The 21933-nt window shown below is 40.4% G+C and overlaps 2 protein-coding genes across 3 annotated transcripts in view; one reads left to right on the forward strand and one right to left on the reverse strand.

Moving 5' to 3' along the window:
• LOC134538080 (partner of bursicon) overlaps nt 1-21933 on the reverse strand; it is a 157458-nt gene that overhangs the window by 50969 nt on the left and 84556 nt on the right. The gene's annotated exons all lie outside the window — the stretch shown is intronic.
• Nucleotides 7980-21933, forward strand: part of LOC134538575 (uncharacterized) — a 170500-nt gene continuing 156546 nt past the window's right edge. The window contains exons 1-2 of the mRNA XM_063379999.1: nt 7980-8071; nt 12026-12735. Of these exons, the coding sequence (XP_063236069.1) occupies nt 7980-8071; nt 12026-12735 (802 nt within the window). The remainder of the gene's footprint in view (nt 8072-12025; nt 12736-21933) is intronic.

The raw sequence follows: 21933 nt of genomic DNA on the forward strand, positions 1-21933 counted from the left end.
CGAAGAACAAACCACGCCACTTGGAAACTGCTCGATGACTGAGGGCGGGCAAGTAGTTCTGTTTTATGAGAAGATATAAATAGCTAAAACTAGTGTTTTCATATTGATTTTCGGACCTGAAACATCCGGCAAAGATTCTTGAAAGCCCTCGAGGGACTTGATATACAATTTTTATCTTTATTTCTTAGCCACATAATGTCATGGTTACCGCGCAGATCTCCTAGTTTCCCTGGGCAAGACGAGAAGACTGCGCGACACCGCGTTAGAAGCATCAGCTAGTCCCGCCTCACTAGGACAGACACACCCCTCGCCAGGTGGACCCCTTAACTGCTACACAACACCTTAACTTAGCGGGAGAACCCGGCGTATAACTAGCCATGGTCGGTGCTAGTCTCCTCCACAGAGCACCATCGTGCCGTGAGAACATCAGGCGTGCACCACCGCAGGGTTACACGAGCACCATCACCATCGCCACCACCATCATGGTGAGGAGTGTCCTCCCGCACACGTGACACCCCCACTGTTCCACTGAACTGCCATGGCTTCCTCGAGTCCGACATTACTGTACTGACTGTCCGCCGAACTGGTGCTCTTTGCTGGCACGCAGCTGTATCGCCGTGTTTAAGTTAACAACTCAATTTTTTCATCATTTATGATTTTAAAAATAGGTGACTAGCTAGTCTAGTTCCTTTGGATAACAAAGTACTAGATAATTTGAGCTAATAGAACAATTTATGTGGCATGATAGATTAAAAAAAATTAACTCATTTATGGGATGGACTTCATACAAAAAAAATTAAGTGTTTTAAAAAATATGTATTTTAATATGAAAAGTTTTCGTATATATAATGAATTTCAGCTTACCTTGACACTCGGATTCAACCTATGGAGCTCATTCTTGTCGTAGCCTAAATGTTCACTACAGCAGCCTGGCACACAAACAATACAGTTGACAATGTCTTAGCCAAGAAGTTTAATTAATGTTATCGTCTGACGATTGAAATAAAAACACTCCTAAAAGAATATGCAGAATCTCATTCAACCTGGGACGGACTGTCACGTTGAGTAATATATGCTTGTTACAAGTCCAGGTATAAACATACTGAAAGAATGTTTTATGAAAAATGAAATGAAAATGAATTTCAAATTATGACCAATAATTATTACCTAATAAAGTACTCTTCCTTTGAAAAGGACAGATAAAACAGCCATATTGCAATATAAAATTATATATCATGATATAAAATTAAAATATTTTGTGAACTGAAATAATAAATGTATAAATTTCGAGGACAATATCAAATAACTTCAGTTTAAAACACAGTGTGCGAATGGGCACTATGTGTGTAATGAATAAGAATTAAAATGCGTTGAAATGTGTCTGTGTGTACCACTTTCAGACAATGGTTCTAAATAAAAGTCTGCAATTTTCAAAATGGGACAAAGTAATGCTGGATGATATTTGTCACGCAATGGTTAAAAATAAAAAAAATAAAGAAAATAGAAAATAATGAAATAACTTAAACTCCATTGGGGCAAAACTGTAACTCAGTGGACTCGCTTAGACTAGCAAGAGGTTTATTCTGACAGTACCACTTAAATTTATAAAAAAACGTTTAATTCTAGGATTGAAACGAATAAGTCCATCATTCCGTAAGGGATTCAGGGATTTCTGGAGAAATATGAATTAAAGGAGATTTTTGAAAATAATTTAACACTAATTTAAAAAAAAATAATTATTTTAAACTTCTAATAAGTAAAATCAGTCTCAAGAAACAGGTAGTCTTTATAGATCATGATTAAAATTACAATGAAAATTCACAACTATCTTTCAGTTATGTCTCATGTAATTAAATACTGAACGACCATACAAGAGAGAGAGAGAGAGAGAGAGAGAGAGAGAGAGAAAGAGAAAGAGCTTCACAAAATTCTTCCCCAATCCTTTCCAACGCGTAAAATTAAGAACATATCAAACGATAATTTACTATTATAACTATGAAAAGATAGCTCTGTACTCACGTTTATAAAGAAGCTTATCATTTCTTTATCCATAATTTTAAAACCAACATAGGGGCCTCTCCTGCCCTTGAAAATCCATTTTCAAACTTGGACTCCACCGACTCGCTGCCGATTCAGGCAGCATTCCGACTAGTGAGCCTACCCCGACTGCATTCCGATCCAAGCTACTCGCTGCCACTGACGGGAGCAAGGTTCCGCCAGAGTGAGCCTCGAGCTCACACTGACCCCCGCCATGCCTACCAGGACAACCTACAACAAGCAACTGAGCCTGTTGCGCCGGCGCGCCCCAGTGACCGCGGCCAGTGACCGCGCGAGGCGCGGCTGAACAAACGAACCACACAAGAATGTGTCTAATCCCCATGCCAGCCACGCACCGAGCCACGTGCCCCAATCACCGGTCACGCGCGCGCGGCGAGCCAGCCTGAGTCCCGCCGTTTCATCTCGAGAACCCGCGACAACACACAGCTCTGCCGTCAATCACTCGCTTCCCGAACCGCCATCACGTCAATATTCAAACTGTTTGAATAAAGTCATTTTGTATAAATTAAATAGGCAGTCTTTATGAGAAAATATTTCTAGCTTTCTCTGAATGTTTGCATGAAAAAGCATTCATGTTTGAAGTTTCGGAATTCGTCGGAATATTTCCAAAAATAACTTTAAAAAAATTGCAAATCAAATTTCTAAAACGAAAAAAATTAATGGCTTTTCAAGCACATTAATTTAAGGGCGGGTCTAGCGGGGAGGGCAAAGGGCGGGCGGAGGCGGGAGACATCTGCGCCCTCAGGGGGTGGGATGTGAGATGTACTGATGGGAGATTGGACAAGTCGTGGGGGAGGGGTTTGCAGTAGCCCACGGCAGCACACGATACACAGTTAAGCCCCAGCCCAAATGTGAGATGCCAGGTTTGTACGTAGTGATGCACACAACAACACCTGGAACCAGTAATGTTGCATGCTGCAGCATGAAGCCATAATGCTGAAACACAATATTCGTGTTTGATAACGAATAAAATCAAACATGCATAAATGACCTTAACCCACATGACAATCGCTAACCTATGACTGTTAGTTTGTGCATGGCTGCTTTTTTTGGAAAGTTATTTACATTTTAAGCTTTGAATTTACACGAAATGACAAAATAGTGAAAGTTTTCTGTTGATAAAATAAGTTAATATTATTTGCTAATTTAAATAAAATATTTTTTTTTCTCACAATGCTATTATATTGTATGTAGTATAATCCATCATGCCTACATACTATACAGCTGTGAGTAGTGGGAGAGGGCCAATTCTGGAACAACAAGGATATGCAAATTAGGTAATTAACCCCATCACCCCAACCCCCTACCGTTGTTAGTCACCAATCATTTGTTATATTGTTCTCACCCTCTACCTGGGTGATCACCCCTTCCCCATCACCCATACAACCCCTCCCCCAGGGGGCAATCCCATCAATAATTATTTATTGAATTTTATTGGTCTAAGTTAAATGTGTTGACAATGCAAAGGAATTTAACTTGTTCACCCGGTGAGTCAAAATCAAGCTGCCGTAATCATTTTATCGGGTAAAAAAAATCTGTCGTTCAACACAACGTTTTTACCAAATAGGTACAAAAAAGTATTATTTTTTGCAGAAGGCCAAATAAAATTGTTGAATTCGTTCATGCCACACGAAATAACTGTAACGCACAATTTGTCCCTGATGAGCGGGTGGGCCGGGGGGGGGGGGAGAAAGGAAGAGAAATCGAAGTTTGGTGACTCGTCAGTTGGGGCTGACCCTCCCCCCCCCCCCCGGCCGGGTGAACGCGCCTCCGAGAGCCAGACTTTATGTAATAAGGCTAAAACGTGACAAAGACTAATCGCAGCCGGTGATCGCCGAAGACTGCGGATATTTGCACGGCCGACGACGAAGTGGTTTACTTTTAATTAGCACACTGTGCAAACCTAGCCACTCTAATATCACTTATGAAAGGTAATTTTGAACTTGCTGAAACCAATTTAACACTCGCGAAATTAAATACGCTTTATGGTCTCATCTCTACAAATTATTTCTTCTCGTGAACTGGAAATTTATGCGATTACTAGTTAGGCTGGATGGCACTGATAGATTAGAGATTCGTTCGTTATATATTCTTGTTCGTGACCTTTAGTTAATGTTTAAACGAGTAGCCAGGTGGTGACGTCACACTGCTCCACCAGAGGCCAGCATGGTTTAGTTCCCGGAGGGGTAATGCCTGGGTTTTCCGCCAATGGGAAACGTGAGCCAATGGTTAGTCTCTCGTGTCCCAACCCATGCATTTCTTCAGTTCATCTTCTGTTCCACGAGAGCTGAGCACCCAGGGCCACAGACTACAAGAAGTCTGCTCAATGGGCGGTGTAACTAGATCCCGGATCTCTTCGGGACATATGAGTTTATATTTTACAAGCGTTATTTTATTGTGAATGCATGAAACTTCAGATTAAATGTTATTTACCCCGGGATTCTTGTGATAATTTCTGTTTACTAATAAAACAACAAAAAATTGACAATGATTTCACTGTACGAAAGAATGACAATTGTGAACATGATGTATATAATACAAAGAACATCGGGGGCTTATACGCTCATAACGTCTGCCTCTTTGACAGTTTTCGGAACACTTCTCTCCAAATATTGCCGTCGAAAACGCAAGCCAAAAGGTAATAAAGTTTGCGTTGTGTCATTGCGCCTTGCGTGGTTTATTAACAGGTGCTCTGAAATGTGGGTGCATGCTACGCTGTGCTAGTTTATAACCAGACCAGGGCGTGGCTCAGTTCCGCCGAGACGTCACGTGACAGCACGTGACAGCAGTGACAGCAGTGACGCGCACAGGAGCCTGGAGCTGCTATCCGAGCCGCCATGCGGGCCACACAATGGCGGCGACTGTGGCGCTGCCTAGCTCCGGGCTCTGTGTCTGACATTCCGGCTGGCACTACAAGCACCTGCATCGGCAGTCCACGCTCTCTGATCCAGCACCTATGCGACCCACTGTCGGGGAATTGCGGTCGTGATGCTGTGCGGCTAATTGGAGGAGACATTCCCGCCAAGTGAGGTCGTTCAGAGCCGTGATACGTGCATGTGTGTGTTATTAAATACTTGAAACACATGACACGTTTGTATGAGAGACATGCTTTCTCGTGTACAACACCATGGTTCACGATTTTTGTAAATCAGTGTGTTACGTTATCTAAATTTGAGCGGAAATGATTTATGTTAAAGAGACTACACGCCTTAAAGAGGAAAGTCCAAAATATTATATGCGATATCGTTGGACTCATTACAATTTTTACAAAATTTAAAAAAAAAAGTTTGAAATCAGAGATTTTAAAAAATTTAGTTCCTTCAGTATAAACGAGTAGCCTATCTGCCTGCAATTAAATTAAACATAAAATGCGTTTAATTTCTAACATATCTTCAGTAATTTCACCACCGAGCTGATTAGTTAAAATTATGATTCCTTTGATAGTTTAATTGAAACAAAAATTGTTAATATGTGACGGTAACGATGGAACCGAAGAAAAGGACGACCACGCACGAGGAATGTAATGACGGCCCGGCGTGCCCAGGTAGTGGTAACTAACCTCCGCTACCGGGTAGTCGCGAGATCCTCGGGCACCCTCTCCTACTCACCCCGACTTGCGCCCCGAGCTAATTACAAAGTTCCCCGCGAAACGGCCCGCGACCCGCGAAAAACAAACCCCCACGGCTGTGACGGCTGTGTGCAGAGGCTTAGCCAGGGGGGGGGGGGTTAGGGTTTCAAACCCCTCCCCCCCTTAGCACCAAATCTTTAATTAATTTCTTATTCATCACTCAAACAAATTTCATATTCAAATTAATAAAATTTGGTACCATTACAATATTTAAGTTTAAGTACCGAAAACTGCTAAAATAGCACTATTTTACACCTTAAAATCCAAATTTTCCCGGGGGAGGATCCCCGGACCCCCCGCTTTAATACGGGCAGGGGGGGGGGCATGCTTCTTAACACCCCCCATACACAGATCCTGGCTACGCCACTGGCTGTGTGTGTCCCTAGCGAGCCACGCCTCGCCTGGCCTCGACCAATCAGCCCCTCGCTCGCTCGACAACTGTTTCAAGCCCAGTTACCGTGGCCACAGCTGCGAACGAGATCAGCGCGTATCGCATGTCTTGTGCGAAGTTTCCAATCATTCTTTCATCAGCAGACTTGTAATCTTCGTCCTATGATGGTAGACGTAGGCAGCAAAATAATCTTGAAACTTAACTAAGCCAGGCACCTCCTACCCCCATTATGTCCGCCGACAGTAAATGCTACAAGCGATCTATTGTGTGCGAACAACGTCCGTGGGTGTTCGAGATACCGTTAAATAGTTGTAGAGTGGATGCCTGCAAAAACACAAAGGTATGCACTCTGTGGGAACTATTCTGCAAAGTTTCTTCACGACACATGTGATTATCTTGCAAAACTTAACAAATCTATGGGATGGTTTTTGTGTAACAAATAGTCGAACAAAAATGTTAAATGTTTCGGTTTTAACCTTTGTATTATTCACGTTACCAAATTTTCCACTTTTATAAAAATATATTCCAGTTTTATTATACGTATAGATATCCTAACTCTCTGCTGTGAGATATACAAAAGGTTTATCATAATTTGGAAAACTACAATATTTGCTTCTTCACTTAAATCATTGGTTGTATATATTTCACATGAATGGATAGGCTAATTTAGTTTGTTGTAAACATAAATTTGTAAAATCACAAAATTGTTTTACAGTAAAATTATTCTTAAATCATTGGACTCGCGATAGTAATCCGTGCTTAATGTAATACTATATCCAATGCAAGAAAAAATGTAGTAATTATATTATATTTTTAATTAAATGTAATGATTTTGAGTAGTTTCAGCTGCTTCAAATGTACATTGCAAGTGTGTCACGAGCCTGCGTGAATACCACTCATGGTTATTAATATTCGAAATGTATAATTCATGATTATTTTTTATTTATAATTTTTAGAAATACAACCATGTGTAGCCAAAATTAGTAAGAGGTCTTATAAAAGATTTTTGTTTTAAGACAGTGTTCACAATTTTCTTTTAAATATCACAGTTGTGTAAAATACATAATTATTTATCTCTATGTCAATAATCAATTATGGAAATACAATGCTAGCTTGTAGAAACACAAACTCTTATTATCTGATGGTATTGAGTCAAGGCGAATGAATCGTCCGGTTGTAAATCAGTGACTGTTGGCGAGGGGAAAACATATGAAGCAGATTGTCATGTTGGAAATTATTTTATTATTATTTTTACATATTGGGCAACTACGAGAATATTTACATTGAATTTTCACTCAAATAATGGTCGTTAATAATGAAGCCAAGCCACAATTTCAGCGAGCGGAATATTTTCACCTGCGTGGCAGCGTGGTCCTCATTTGTGGCCGTGCGATGTATTGATCAGCGGGGTGGCTTTTAAATTTTAAACATGGAGATGGTTTATTTTATCAGCCAGTTTGTTCAGGTATAGATACGTAAATTTATTTAAATTTTACCGAGCGGAATGAACTTAATTTACAGCTTCTTGTTCCGCAAATATTTTTCCTCCTCTTTCTCCGCATTTTATTTCCTTGCTCCCGGCTGATCCCTGATCTGCCCCGTGCGAGTGAGACGGAGAGGGCTTATCTCGAGCTTGACTCCTCGTCGCACACTAGCGCCACGCTCCGGCCGCCGCGGGGAACTTATAATGGCTTATTAAACTACACCGCCTTCTCCCTCCCTGCAAGACCTCGTGTAAGATATGCAGGACGAGATCTCACTGTTAACATTTTTTTCGATTTATCTCCGCGGTTCGGCCCTCACGACACCCTTAAAAAAAGATTTTTTTTTTTAATTCGAAAGTTCTCTTTGTGCGGGTGTGGAAAAGAAACCCCTGCAAGACGAGGAAATGCCTGAATATTCATGCTTGTGCTGCGGGCAATCTGCGACCCACACTCGCGCTTCGAGGATGGTTTCATCCCGGCCGCAGCCTCCGGCAAGCCCCGCCCAGGCAGGTCAGGTGCTCGGTCCTGCTGCGTGATGGCCGCTCCCCCGCCCCCCTTCGCTGCCGTGTCCTTCACAAGCGAAATAAATGACGACAATTCTGAGCTACTTTATGCCTTGCTCGAGCGTTATTCTGTTTTGTACTCTTAGTGTAATTTTTGCCATGCCGGGGGTAATAAAAACAATTTAAAAATCGGATTCGATTCTGAGTAGAAATGCAACACACGCGCTTCACACGGTTGCGTGGGATTGGTTTTCGCACTCAGAATAACCGACCACAGAGGAGACAGCTCACCAGCATTCCACTGTCCTCGGAGCTGCGCACACTTTCTGCAAACTGAGTATAAACCACTCAACTGAAAACACGATTACTGATCATGAGTAAAATGCAAAGATAGTAGTATACAAGTGTTCCCGCTGGCCCTGGCTTCCGGCTGTGGATTGTGGATTGTCGACGCCGTCTTGGATTTTTACGTCACGGCAGCCATTTTGAACTTAAAATTCCTAAAAACAAATCCTCAAAAGTGACACTAAATTCCTATAAATTTCCCTATTTCGAGGGAAAATTTCCGTTTTGAGGGAAAATTTCCTGTTTTATTCATAAAAAAATTCAAAAATTGGGAAATCAAAAAACTTCAACAGACATTTGCCTTAGAAAAGATGAAAATATCCCTTTGAGGCTTAAATTCCCCATTTACAAGCCTCCAATAAGTCTCTGGTGGGAAGCTTTTTACCTTGATCTTGACCATAAAATTGAAATTATTTCATTTTTAACCAAAAAATTCGAAAAAACATTCCAAAAAAATATTAAAAAATGTTTAATTTAAACTTTTACTTTTTGTTACGCTAGCAATCTTGGATTCAAGAACGTTACACTTTTCGTTACGCCTGCCATCTTGGATTCTAGAATGCTGCACTTCTCGTTACGCACACTATCATGGTTGTGTATAAAGTCATCGTAAGGTGCCTGGACCAAATAAGGCCATGCTAACGTTTGACTGTTTACCATTTCCTTAAATTGGCTAGTAAACGTGTGAAAAAATCAGACATATATATTGTATTCTTGTAAACATTAATACATACTATACTGTACAGATTTCTAAATTAAAGTGCACTTAAAAATTGTTAATAGAAAATGTAACATATTGGCCTTATTAGGAACCTATGTTCCAAATAAGGCCAGGCACTACAAATGTGTGTAGATTACAATGTATTTTTAACACTAGCCCCAAAAAACACATGAATTTGCTTTTGCAAACATTTGGAATCGGACATAAAGAGCATTGCAGTTTTTAGTCAACCTTGATCACATAAAATAAATCCTAAAAAAGAGTCATTGGTACTTGGATAAATATCTGGCCGAGAGGTAACGTATTACATCAGTACAAATGCACGCAAGTAATTAAACGTTCAGCAACATATGTGAAGCATTGTGAAAGGTAACACATTATACATAAGTCAACACACTTAGATTCCAAGCACCCAGAGCATACTCAGTTACATATCTTGCTTCGCTTTGAAATGACAACACATTTCTCATGAAAATACACCACGCATATGTGACACAAGATCATGTCGGCTACTTCATCAATTTCACAGATGGGACAATACCAACTGTCCTTCCTTGTGTTCATACTACTTGTGCTAGGAGTAGCGTAATCGTCCTGAGGAACTCGTTTCTTGGGAACCTGGTGTGATGTCTGTTTTGCCAAATTGCGTGTCATTCGTGTCAAATCATTATGATCTATGCCCTTGACAATGGTTCTCTACATGTGCCACCATAATTCCGGTTTTTTTAGAGTGTTTAGACCAATAAGGCCAAATGGCCTTGTTGGTCTACACCCTTCCATTTTCACCTTGGCCTTAATGGGAACACTTGCACTGGGCGACGTTTCGCTTCTTATATCATAATGACTTCAAATATTGGTTAGTACTAATATTACATACGAAAGTAGACAGCCAGAGGTTTAATAATATATATAAAACGTGTTAGTTTTCTTTACTATTTACATAGATTTAAGAGAAATTCACTCACCAAAATATTACATCAGCCACTCCGCGTCATACCATGGACGAAACTGGCGCGCACCTCGTGGCTACTCAACGAAGTGGCGGCCTCTGTTTTCTTGTATACCCACTAGATGGCAGCTGCGTACAAGGGCACACCACCAATTTCTTATCTGTGCGCTCTGTTTTTTATAACAATCATATGGCCTTATTGGCGTACATGGCCTTATTTGGTGAAAGTACCTTAGTACTTTTCTATGGCCACCATCTTGAATTGTTACGCAACCGTTGCAATTTTCGTTACGGCCGCCATATTGAAAATCCGAATTTTTATGACATAAAATCGAGAAAATTTTTAAAATTAATAAAAAATTAATTAAGTTTTTAATAAATAACATTCCGCCATATTTTCGTTGATTGGCTTCCGATTGTGTTTCCATTTTTTTGTTGTTCATCCAAATGTGCTTCCTTTTCATTGAATTTGGTTCGGTAAGTCTGTACTCAGGACATGACTGGTCTCGTGGTTTGGAGATGCCTGGTCTAAACGCCTGACATTGGACATGGCCTGTTTAAAATGTTTTTTAGTATAATCGAAAAATATAATACCTCTTGGTTCGGAGACGCTTAGTCTATACGCCTAACATAGTGCAAGACCTGGTTGGAATATATTACAGGTATCGAAAAATTAGACTTCCATGGTAGGCACAGCGACAACATATTTATTTCGACGGACAGGTATCTTGTGTAGAGTCGTGTTTCGTAGAGTGAATGATTAATAAACTCCACGAAAGGTAATGCGAAACGGTATTTAAAATTTATTTTAAGCTTTAGTTACTATTATCTCTGGCCGATAATCAAAACAAGGACAGACATCTATCAAGTCAATCTTACATTAGTAGGTGATTTTTTTTGATGAATTTTAGAATTTTACCGAATTTCTATTTAAATAAATACAAATTTTCAAGATGGCTGCCAATGTCATCATAGGCTTACTGGAAGCTGGTATATTAGGAACCTAAGCTGCTTTCTTTGAATAAAATTGTATACATAGAAATTAATTTTTGCATCGAATCAATCATTATATTGATTGCAGGTCAGTTGAGAAAAGGGGGGGGGGGGAGAGGGAATATATCCACCATCTGGAGTTTTGAAGGAAAAATAAGTGATATCTCGGTGAATGCCGTATTATTTTTGACGATGCAAGGTGAGCTGTTACAACACCTGGAACCACAATCCAAAAATATGTAAGTGATGCATGTTGAGAATGATAATGTAACTGTTTAATCCCATTGTTTATGACGTAAGTTTTTTTAATATTAAATTTTTTTTAAACCTCCACCGGAAATAAATTCTTGTATCCGCCACTGGCAGGCGCCCCCTGGCTGAGCTGCGGTTGTTGAAGCGCCATTCAAAAACCGTTCAAGATTTGTTTACAAATCGATAAATAATTCTTAAAGTTTTCCGATTACGAGTAGCACTGGGGGAGCCACAGCGCTTTACGTTGGTAGTTCGGTTAGTGACTACGTTTTTAATAGTGTTTTTTGACGGCGAAAAAATTTATTAAACTGATGTTTTTACGGGCGTTGTTAGATATGAAAAATTTGGTATACAGTACTGTACGTAGGGTAGATACGTGTAGAGAATTTTTATCATTAATATTTCACCATTCAATAACAGGTCACCGCTACGGGCAAGTATTGTTCACGAGAAGATGTCGAGACAGGCTGATTGTTAAAACACTGTAGCATCGTCTGTGTTGCGTGGATTGGTCAGGTTTCTTGCAGGTACACGTCCACTGCCAGCACCAATCACAGTCATTCAGTGCGGAAGCAAACGCATCGTGAGTGTCTGGGTCAAATGAGGCAATAAATAGCTTCTCTTTGCAGACGGCCGCCAATCACGAGCAGCACCCCACGTGGCAGTCCAATGGGCGAGTGCAGAGGACTCGTGTGTTGCAGGCCCGCCATGGACGACGCGGCGCAGTACGTGTGGAAGAAGAAGGCGGCCATGCTGGGCCCGAGGGCGGCGCGCGGGGAACCACCGGGGGGGCAGGAGGGGGGCCCTGCGCGCGCCGGTCCGGGCGCAGACTCGCGCCCACGCCGCCAGGCCGCGCCGCCGTCGCTATCGACCGGCAGTCGCGGGCGAGCCGCGCGCGGGAGCGGAGGTCGCGCGGAGCGGCCGGCCATGCGGCAGAAGCGCGGCGAGGCGGGGCTGTGCGCGGAGCCGCAGTCCACGGCCAGGTCCGTGCTCAAGTCCGTGCTCAAGAGGACGGGCAGCCGCAAGGCGGGCAAGGCGGCGGCCCCGCTGGTCGCCGCGAGCGCCAGGAAGAAGCACCGCGTGCAGTTCGACGAGTCGCTCAACAAGTTCTTCGACGCCGACTACGTGATCCTGATCAAGGAGGAGGACGACCCTGAGGCCGAGTGCTACGAGGATGACCCGGAGGACGAGGAGGGCGAGGTGTGCACGTGCAGTCTGGGCGCGGCGCAGCGGAGGGGCCGCGGCTTCGACCTCAACTTCCCCGAGACGTGCGCCTTCGAGCCGCCGCTCCAGTTCGTGGACCAGGTGACCCTGAGTCCTCCGGAGGGCTACAAGGACTCCGTGGGCCGCCAGCCGCGCGTGGACGCGGCGACCGAGACCCCGGGCGGCGACATCTCTCTGGAGGTCGCAGGTCAGTCGCCACTTGCATCGCGCATCCATTACAGTCGCATGTGCACCTCGGGTCACACTTATTTGGCACGCCCCTCCACGACTGTGGGCTAGCGGTGACCACGCATTCATATCCACGCATTTAAAAGACGGCGAGATTCTACAATAAGGACTCAGCCAATAAATAAGCATGAGTGTATATATATGTATGTATATAATTGTCAATTGTAGCCTGACACCAAATGAATCTGCGAAATTTCCGAGTCTCTTAGGCATAACGGGGTCGTTCCCACAACGCCGAAATACCACAACCTAACCTAACCTAGGCTAGCCTAACCTTTGTGGCACTCCTGCAATGACATTTTTCGGCGTTAATGTATTTCGGCGTTGTGGTACACAGTAGTTTTCTAGCTGTCGGCGTTGTAGTCAATTTGGCATTCGGCGTTATTGTACGTTCGGCGTTGTGGTATTTCGGCGTTGTGGTGCGTCCCCGGCATAACGCTTTCATATGTACACTGTTTTTAAAACTGAGTGTCTGATTCTTGGGTCAACCCTTTTTTTTATCAATCAGCAGGACTAGTTAAAATTGTGGGTTCGCCCAACAACAGGATATATATAATCCGCAGTCCTATGCAGGCCTCCTCTCTAACCACTACTGTGTTTGCGGTGTGATTCGGGTGTTGTTTGTCTGGTGCAGCGATCCCGCCCCAACTGTGGGGCAGTCGCAGAAGTAGCACTAAGGTGTAATTATTTGCATCATTGCCTTTCGCCAAATCAATCCACGAATAGATTTCAGTTTCTAGTTAGGCCTATTTTCCCTCCAAGCAAAACTCAACTGTCCCACACATACGAATTACACTGGTTCAGCGACATGTAGGATGAAACCCGTAGTACAGTGCGGACTAAGGCCCTTATCTGTTATTGGCTACCGACAGCGAGACGTGCAGACTCAGTGAGGCTGGGTTTATAAACGATGCAAGGGTCGTAACTAAAGCTAGTAATGCGTGTTCCTTTATAAAGCATGAAAGTCTAACTTGAATTCGTAAATCAGTAGAGAAATATTCTTTCCCTAGGCTTCTTTTGATAATCCATATTAATCATGAATATATATAAAATTGTAAATAAAATATGATTTTAAAATGTTATTTTATTTTACTGCGCGAAAGTTTAAGTGAAATGTGATGTGGGCCATGCAAATAACGCCTGTTCTTTAAAGGTTTTTGGAACAATTAACATCAAATATGAAAGGCGAGAACGCAAGTTGAAAAGTTGACTGATACATGCGTTGCGTGCACCATGTCTGTGTCTGTACGTCCTGCAGCACGAATATGTGTTTATCACAAACCTGAAACGTTTTACTCTTAAATTCTCCATTGCGTAATTATTTTCCCTAATATAATTTTACTTGTGTGTCAAAATTCTCAAACATTTTAAAAATTCGACACCCATTTGCGTGAACTGCTATCAGATAAATAAAAATAATGTCTCAAATTAGCCAGCAGCATTTAATTTTAATATGATCAATTTAATTTCTCAAATTATTCCACTGGTTTCACTGGGTTGCAAAGTAGACTTGAGGCATGTATACATTGATGACTGGTAGCGACCGGAAACATTCGCGGTTCATTGACCTCTAGAATAGACTCCACAGTCCTCTACATACCCAGGCAAAGATCCCTGCTCATTGGCTGCTGATTGGGAGTCGTCTAGACTGGGTTACCGTCTTGATTTGGGCCCAGGGTTCTCATTGGCCCACAGGCCTCCAGGTAAACTGTGAACCAATAGCAGAAGGATCGCTAAGTTATAATTAGCCTAACGTGAAATGAATCCTGAATTCTGCCGGTCTCCAATGACCGGACTACAGTGTATTGCAAAGCCCGTGTCGACCCTCAGCCAGTTGTAAACAAGGAGAGGAAGTGGTCGCGGAAGGTTGACCTTGTTATCGAGCAATGAGCATTGTCTAAGAACAGGCTGGACTCAACGCATGACCTCGATGAATCCGCGAGGTGGTGAGTTGGAGAGTGTTGTTGCGCCGTGACCGTGTAAGTAGAGCGAGCAGTATCGCCAAGTAGAAACATCTTCAGCGCAACGTCACACACGTTGCGTTGCGCCGCGCTCCGTGTCAATATTTGGCGAGAGTGTTCCTTGCGCCTCATCACACACTCGCTCTCTCGGCTAGAGCTAATTACCTGCAGCAGCTCTTCAAGGTTGAACAGAAGTTTCGTGTGTGTGATGAATAATTTAAAAATAAAATCGATCAACTTAGGCAAATAGCTTAAATCACAAGCTAGACATCCGAGCTTTTTTAAATGAAGCTCTAAAATGTTATTTCACTTCGTATTGAAATTATTCAGACAAATATGATATAAGTGGAGAAACCTGTATTTCGCGAGAAAATTAGTCTATTTGTTACACCTCGACCCATTCGTTAATGTTTACATGATTAAAAAAATTTTGGTTTGGTTGGATAGAGGTGCTCTCCAGCCCTCTCCCGGCCCACGATGAGAACCCTGTTACTGTACTGCTGAACGGCCTTGAATAACCACAGCAACGAGAAAGAGCTAGTGTTTTGAGGAATATCTTGACGCGAAACGTTTTCACTAAAACAGGTGTATCTCGGTATATAGGTATATAGGTGTATATATATGTCAGAATTCGATCGATAAACTTCGGCTGGGGTATCATTACAAAAAAATAACCTCTCAACCTGACACATGTATGTGTAAGTAACCATATGTATACACGAGTTATGGATTAAAGTGCTTCCCAAGGCTGGTATACCCTTTTGAAGTTGAACGAACTTAGAATAAGCACACGGGGATTTTTTTTTTCTGGTTTGGGGGGAAGAGTAAGGTTGGAAAAAATAGAAAAAAAATTAAAATTTGAATATGTGTATTAAAAAAAACTGACGATACTATTGAAACTAACACTTTGACAACGGGCCATCATAAGTAGCAGTAGGTGATGCGGCTTCTCACACAGTTTCAGGTGTCGTAGCAACTGGCCTTGCACCACCTAAAGTAACATATTGATTCAATAACATTTTTTTTCAAATCTTGACCAACTTGAAGGCGGGGGGGGGGGATGGAGCTACCACAGCGGCCGTCACTGCGCGACCAGAGGGAGGTGGTGAGGCTGAGCTGAAGGCTCGCGAACCTGCAGATAGCAGCGCCTCCACGCGGCCCAGTTCGCAAACAAGCAGCCGCGCGGGAGGCCTTTGTTCGCCGGCGCTGGTCGGTCACAGCTTCAGTCCCTCCTGTCAGTTCCCCGGAGGCTGCTAGCACGCCGCCTAGCCAGGGGCGTAGAGGCGGGACTAGCGCGGTGTCGCCTCTCGACTGGCTGCCATTATTCTCGTCCTGCATAGACAACCATGGGATTAGAGGGGAAACCATGACATTATATGGCGGAGAAATGAAGATAAAGGTGTAACGCAAGTCCTTGAGCGCTTTCAAGAATCTCCACCGGATGTTTCATGCCTAAAAATGACTCCGAGAACAAGCATTTTAGCCATTTCCACTTTTAGAAAAATTCTATTTTAAACCAAATAAGGAAACAGAACTACTCATCCGGCCTCTCCTAAATGTTTTTCGTAAACAGACTCCACTCCACTCTGATTGGTCGAGCAGTTTATAAACCGCGTGGTTTTTTTTACGAAGCTTTGCACATTGTATGTGTGCCCAGGTAGGCAGAACCCTTAAACCATTTAGGGTGTTAGAGTGAGCGCTGTCACGTGACGCTAGAATTACCACAAATATCCAGAATGTAAATCCCTATTGTGCGAATTCTAACATCGTTTTAGACGCGTTCGACTTCAGTAGCCGAACCAATAACTGAAAACCGTGATTTTACGAAATCATGGTCCGAGCAAACTAACTAAATGTGGAAGTACAAATAAAATAAAATGCACATACATCACCCATTCACAACAGTTGTGATTTTAGGCTTTTTATGTTTTTTTTTATTTAGACAGAAAGCAAAATAAAATCTTACACTTTAAGATGAAAAAAAAAGCATACACACAAAGCTTGTATATACTTTTCTCTAAATTTGTGTCACATTACAGTATTTGTTTACAGCGGTAAGTTCGTAACGATATCAGAATTATCTTTTGGTTGGTTTTGATTTAGTCCTTTTTTGGCTTTTATTTTTGACGTGACAACGTCTAATAAATCGATGAATGCCGGCTGCACGCACGAAAAAGTGTCCCGTTACGCACATTGTTCCGTTAAGCTGTGTCCCGTTGTGCTCATTGTACGCTTGCGCCGCATCTATCTCTCTTCCACTCGATTGGCCTATGCGTCCGAGGAGAAGGAAGACAGCGGCAGCACACAACTTACATCTACACGTGAACTGTTTCGTCGACTGTTTATAAAGTGAAGTGAAAAGTTAATGTGGTTTTCATTGCATATTACAACAACAATTTCGGCAATAAAGGTTAATTATTCTTTCATTTTAAAAATATGATTACTAGTATAATTTCAAGTATTTATTCTTTTATCTACTATATAAAAATAAGTCGGGTATTCCTGACGCTATAACTCCAGAACGCACGAACCGATTTCCACGGTTTTGCAGTCGTTGGAAAGGTCTCGGGCTCCGTGAGGTTTATAGCAAAGAAAATTCAGGAAAAATTCAGGACAAACCAACATTTTAAGTAGATGGCACCGGTGCGTGTCACAGTGTTAGTTACCATACTCCTCCAAAACGGCTTGACCGATTTTTATGAAATTTTGTATGCATATTCAGTAGGTCTTAGAATCGGCTACTATCTATTTTTCATACCCCTAAGTGATAAGGGTTGTCCACCCCTAACATTATTTTTATTTTATTTTTTAAAAAAGGTTTTTTATTATTTTTATAATGTGGCATTAAAAAATACATACAACCCTAAATTTTCACCCTTCTATCACAACCCCTAATTTTTAATAGAATTTTATATTTTAAACCCCGGTCGAAAGCTGATCAATTAACACTTGATCAACCTTCCCCGCCTACAGCGAGCTCATTACCTGGATTAACACATAGACCACTTAATGGATTTGATTGAAATTTGGCACACAGATAGAGTATAACCTGGATTAACACATAGGCTACATATTCATGTGAAATTCCATCCCTAAGGGAGTGAAAAAGTGATAATTTCATTTTATAACAGAAAAAAATAATAGGTCATAGACATACAAATAGTGAGTGAGTGTCATTTCTCTGTGTCTGACACACGATCATACACATAGTAAGGTCTGGCAAATTCATATTTTTCTCCTTGGTAAGACCAGCCCGCTTAGTGGAGCTCGCAGCGGCTAGCAAAATAAAGGCGCTCATAACAGTTTTGTTCTTAACTTCGTCAATAGATAGAATTGCCTTGAATTTTAAACGCACCATCGTTTGATGCGTTTGTCATGTCTGGCGTTTATTTATTCAATTATTTAGTGGTCATATTTTCATTGAGGTAAGATTGTTAAATTGAGTATAAAATTACGTATTAAGTAAAATACAATGCCGCCACGTGTACGAAAATGCTGTGTGCCTGGTTGCGATGATAAATTTGCTGTTAGACACCGCTTCCCAGTTTACGAAGAAACGGTATACAATGAATGGATACAGAGAATAAACGTCGAGAAGCTGAAAACTCTCCACCCACTTAATGCTGTAGATGTGATTGCAAACTTCAATAGTAATGCTAGAAATAGTAATAATAGCTAGAAATTCCTTAGAAATAATTTATATGGCAAAACAACGTTTGCCGGGTCAGCTAGTTATTAAAAAAAAGTAGCATCTGTCGGCGAGTACAGTAATAATAGGTTCTGTTACAATTGACTAAAAAATTTTGGTGATTCATATAATTGATGATAGATATTTGATTACAGTTTATTTATATGAAAACTTGTTCATAATTATATTTAAACTTTATAGCTAAACGCCAGTTTTTAAAATTAATTACAAGTCATCTACACGTGAACTGTTTCGTCGACTGTTTATAAAGTGAAGTGAAAAGTTAATGTGGTTTTCATTGCTTATTACAACAACAATTTCGGCAATAAATGTTAATTATTCTTGCATTTTAAAAATCTGATTACTAGTATAATTTCAAGTATTTATTCTTTTATTATTAAAAAAAGTAGTATCCGTCGGCGAGTGCAGTAATAATAGGTTATGTTACAATTGACTAAAAAATTATGGTGATTCATATAATTGATGATAGATATTTGATTACAGTTTATTTATATGAAAACTGGTTCATAATTATATTTAAACTTTATAGCTAAACGCCAGTTTTTTAAATTAATTACAAGTCATCTACACGAGAACTGTTTCGTTGACTGCTTATAAAGTGAAGTGAAAAGTTAATTTGGTTTTCATTGCTTATTACAACAATTTCGGCAATAAAGGTTATTTATTCTTGCATTTTAAAAATCTGATTACCAGTATGGTATTTATTCTTTTATTATTAAATTAAAAATGATTCAATTTTATTCATAAAAGTATGCAATCATTTCATCAATGTTTTGTTATGACGTTGTCACGTTAATCTATCGTCCGTAAACCGACTTTACAGACAACCAATTTTTTTAAATGCTAAGACAAAGCTGGTACATTAATTAAGCAGTTATGAATAATAATCAAGTTTTACTCATTTCAACTTGCGAACTTAAACGTATTTACTTGTTAAACGACACGTAGTTTGAGATCATTTGAAAACTTTGGGGTTTTTATTTCTTTAGCGGGTACACTGATCTACTGGATCGAGGTTTACGTAACTCTGTTCTTGTGGTAGATCACTAATACATTACTTAGGCCATGTTAACTGATAATAACAGATAACAACATTAGTTTCAAAAAAGGTTTCTGTTTGTGTAGACATTTACACACCCAATTACATTATCAGATTATCTCTTGTTTGCTTTGTTGCTAGGCATGGGCAGGAAAATTTAATGAATTAGTAATTATACCGGTGCACTAAAATCCAGTAGTAGTTTTAAAAAAATGTTTCCGTCGAAGTAATTGAACAACCTGATCACTGTACTAACACAAATTGATCCCATTATTCATAGAACTTGAGAGGATTAATAATCTCTGCGAGGGCATTACTAATTTCAATGTAGTTTTATCTTTATCAACCTTAAATACATCTACTCGCGCCCAAAATATTTGCATCAGTTTGATAACTAGCTACTAATTATATACCATTATTAGTATTAACATTTTAAAATTATCAATTCAGTTAGGGATTATTATTAGGAATGTTTGTTTTATATGATAATGATTTATTTACAGTTTGTGAAAAGTACATACTAGTTAGTGCTATTTCATAATACCAAAATATTTCTGCATTTCAATTCGTACGTTAAATATTATTATGATGTAGTCATGTTAATGTAATCGTTATGAATTTTGAACTTTTTTTTTTACTAAATTCTATGGGATATTAAATAATACACCAGACACTGTTACAGCTCCTTCCGATGGCTTTGATTAAAGAACTCACACACAAGTGTGTAGTTTAAAATTTTTATTCCTGCTGCTCTAAATTTGCATTGGTATATGCAGCTTCGCTCTGCGCCGGGCCTCGACATTGGTGGGAAGGTGTGTAGCTATTGATTGGCTTCCAGCCAGAGCTTCGTGTGGTGAGCACAAAGGCTGTAACACATGGGGCGCCCCAGATCCGGATGTTAACGAGACAAAGGTTCGATTCTCCTCGGGACATAACGTTTGTTTGTATGTGATCGAACAGATGTAAAGTGCCGACCCAAACAAATATTTTGTGGTAGAATAGATTAGGCTGTTTTCCCCCTATCCCTATGAAAACATTTCTTCAGCCAGACGTATATTTTTATTAATCGCACAGAATTTATTTTGCACATCACTCTTTGTTTATGCAACCAAATGATTGGTTACATCATAATCAATTTTCCCGCAGTCAGGAAAAATCTGTAAAACCGGTTAAATTCAGGGAATTGAAAATTTGCGTTCACAACCTAGAAAACACAGGAAATAACCACAAAGTTAGCTACCAAACTGGATTAGTAATTTTTAACATTAATGTGTTCCTTTAATGCCTTTAAGGATTCTGTTTTTTATATGTAGTCGAGAACTTATCTGTTTACATCATTAATTTACGTGTAAAAGAAACAATCAACGAATCAACTGTGTATTGAGTAAATTATTTGAAGCATGACCAAATGGCGGAAGTCATTCACAAGTCGTAATAAACAATTAATCATTGCTAAATTTGATCAAATAAAGTGGTTATATATCTCTGACTGGCATAATTTGTTGCATAGCATTGATGCAAATGATAACAGTAGAAACTGTGTATTTTGTTGGAAAACATTTTATAGTCATTTTTAAATTTGATAAGCAGTTAAATGTTAGTTTTATCTTGCAAGATTGATTGATGGTATGCAAGGAAAACAGGTAAAACTCAGGGAAATGATCTGGAGCAAGAGCGTGGGAACCGTGTTAGTTCAGGCATCTACCAGCAGTAGCGAACTGACAGTAGACCCCAGGGCTAGCCTCGAGCCGTCATGCTTGTGAGTCTCAAGTGTTGTCTTGCCTCAAGCCGCTGCGTGACAGTGCGACGGTAAATCCTACCAGAATGCAGGGACAGTTGGACTCCTAAATACAGTTATATAGACAAGCGTCCATGTTCTGGAAAGTCAGAGAATATAATGGAAAAATCAGGGAAGCTAGAATTGGTCGGGAAAATATCGGGAGTAAAATTGAAATCCTGGAAAAGTAAGGAAATTTCCCAGTGATAGTAATTTTAGGGGAAACTGGCATGTTCTGAACTGCCATCATCCAGACTGTTAAAACAATTTTTTTTTCTCAGATGGTGTTTTGCTTAGGCCATAGTCATAAACACTATACCATTGTGTATGCTATAACTTTAAAAATATTTAAAAAAAAACCCTCTGAATAGTAACATTCTTATTGTGTTTTTGCAACTCGCTGTTTTTTTTTTTTGCTTCTACCAATGATAACATGTTAAAGCTACGGGGATGTTGGAGGCTGATATAAGTTTATTTTTTCAGAAAATTACAATTAGATTTATTATTAAAAAATAGTCAGAGAAATGTAAAAACATTTTCAGGAAAAGTCAAAAATGTCAGGGAAATTTTATTATAGATTTGTATGTACACCCTGATAAGAGTTCTCGCAGAGGAATTATAATTACATCACAAATAAGTCAGTAGCCACGCACTAGAAGTCTATTCATTTT

Source organism: Bacillus rossius, chromosome 13, assembly GCF_032445375.1.
Source record: "Bacillus rossius redtenbacheri isolate Brsri chromosome 13, Brsri_v3, whole genome shotgun sequence".
NCBI lineage: Eukaryota > Metazoa > Arthropoda > Insecta > Phasmatodea > Bacillidae > Bacillus > Bacillus rossius.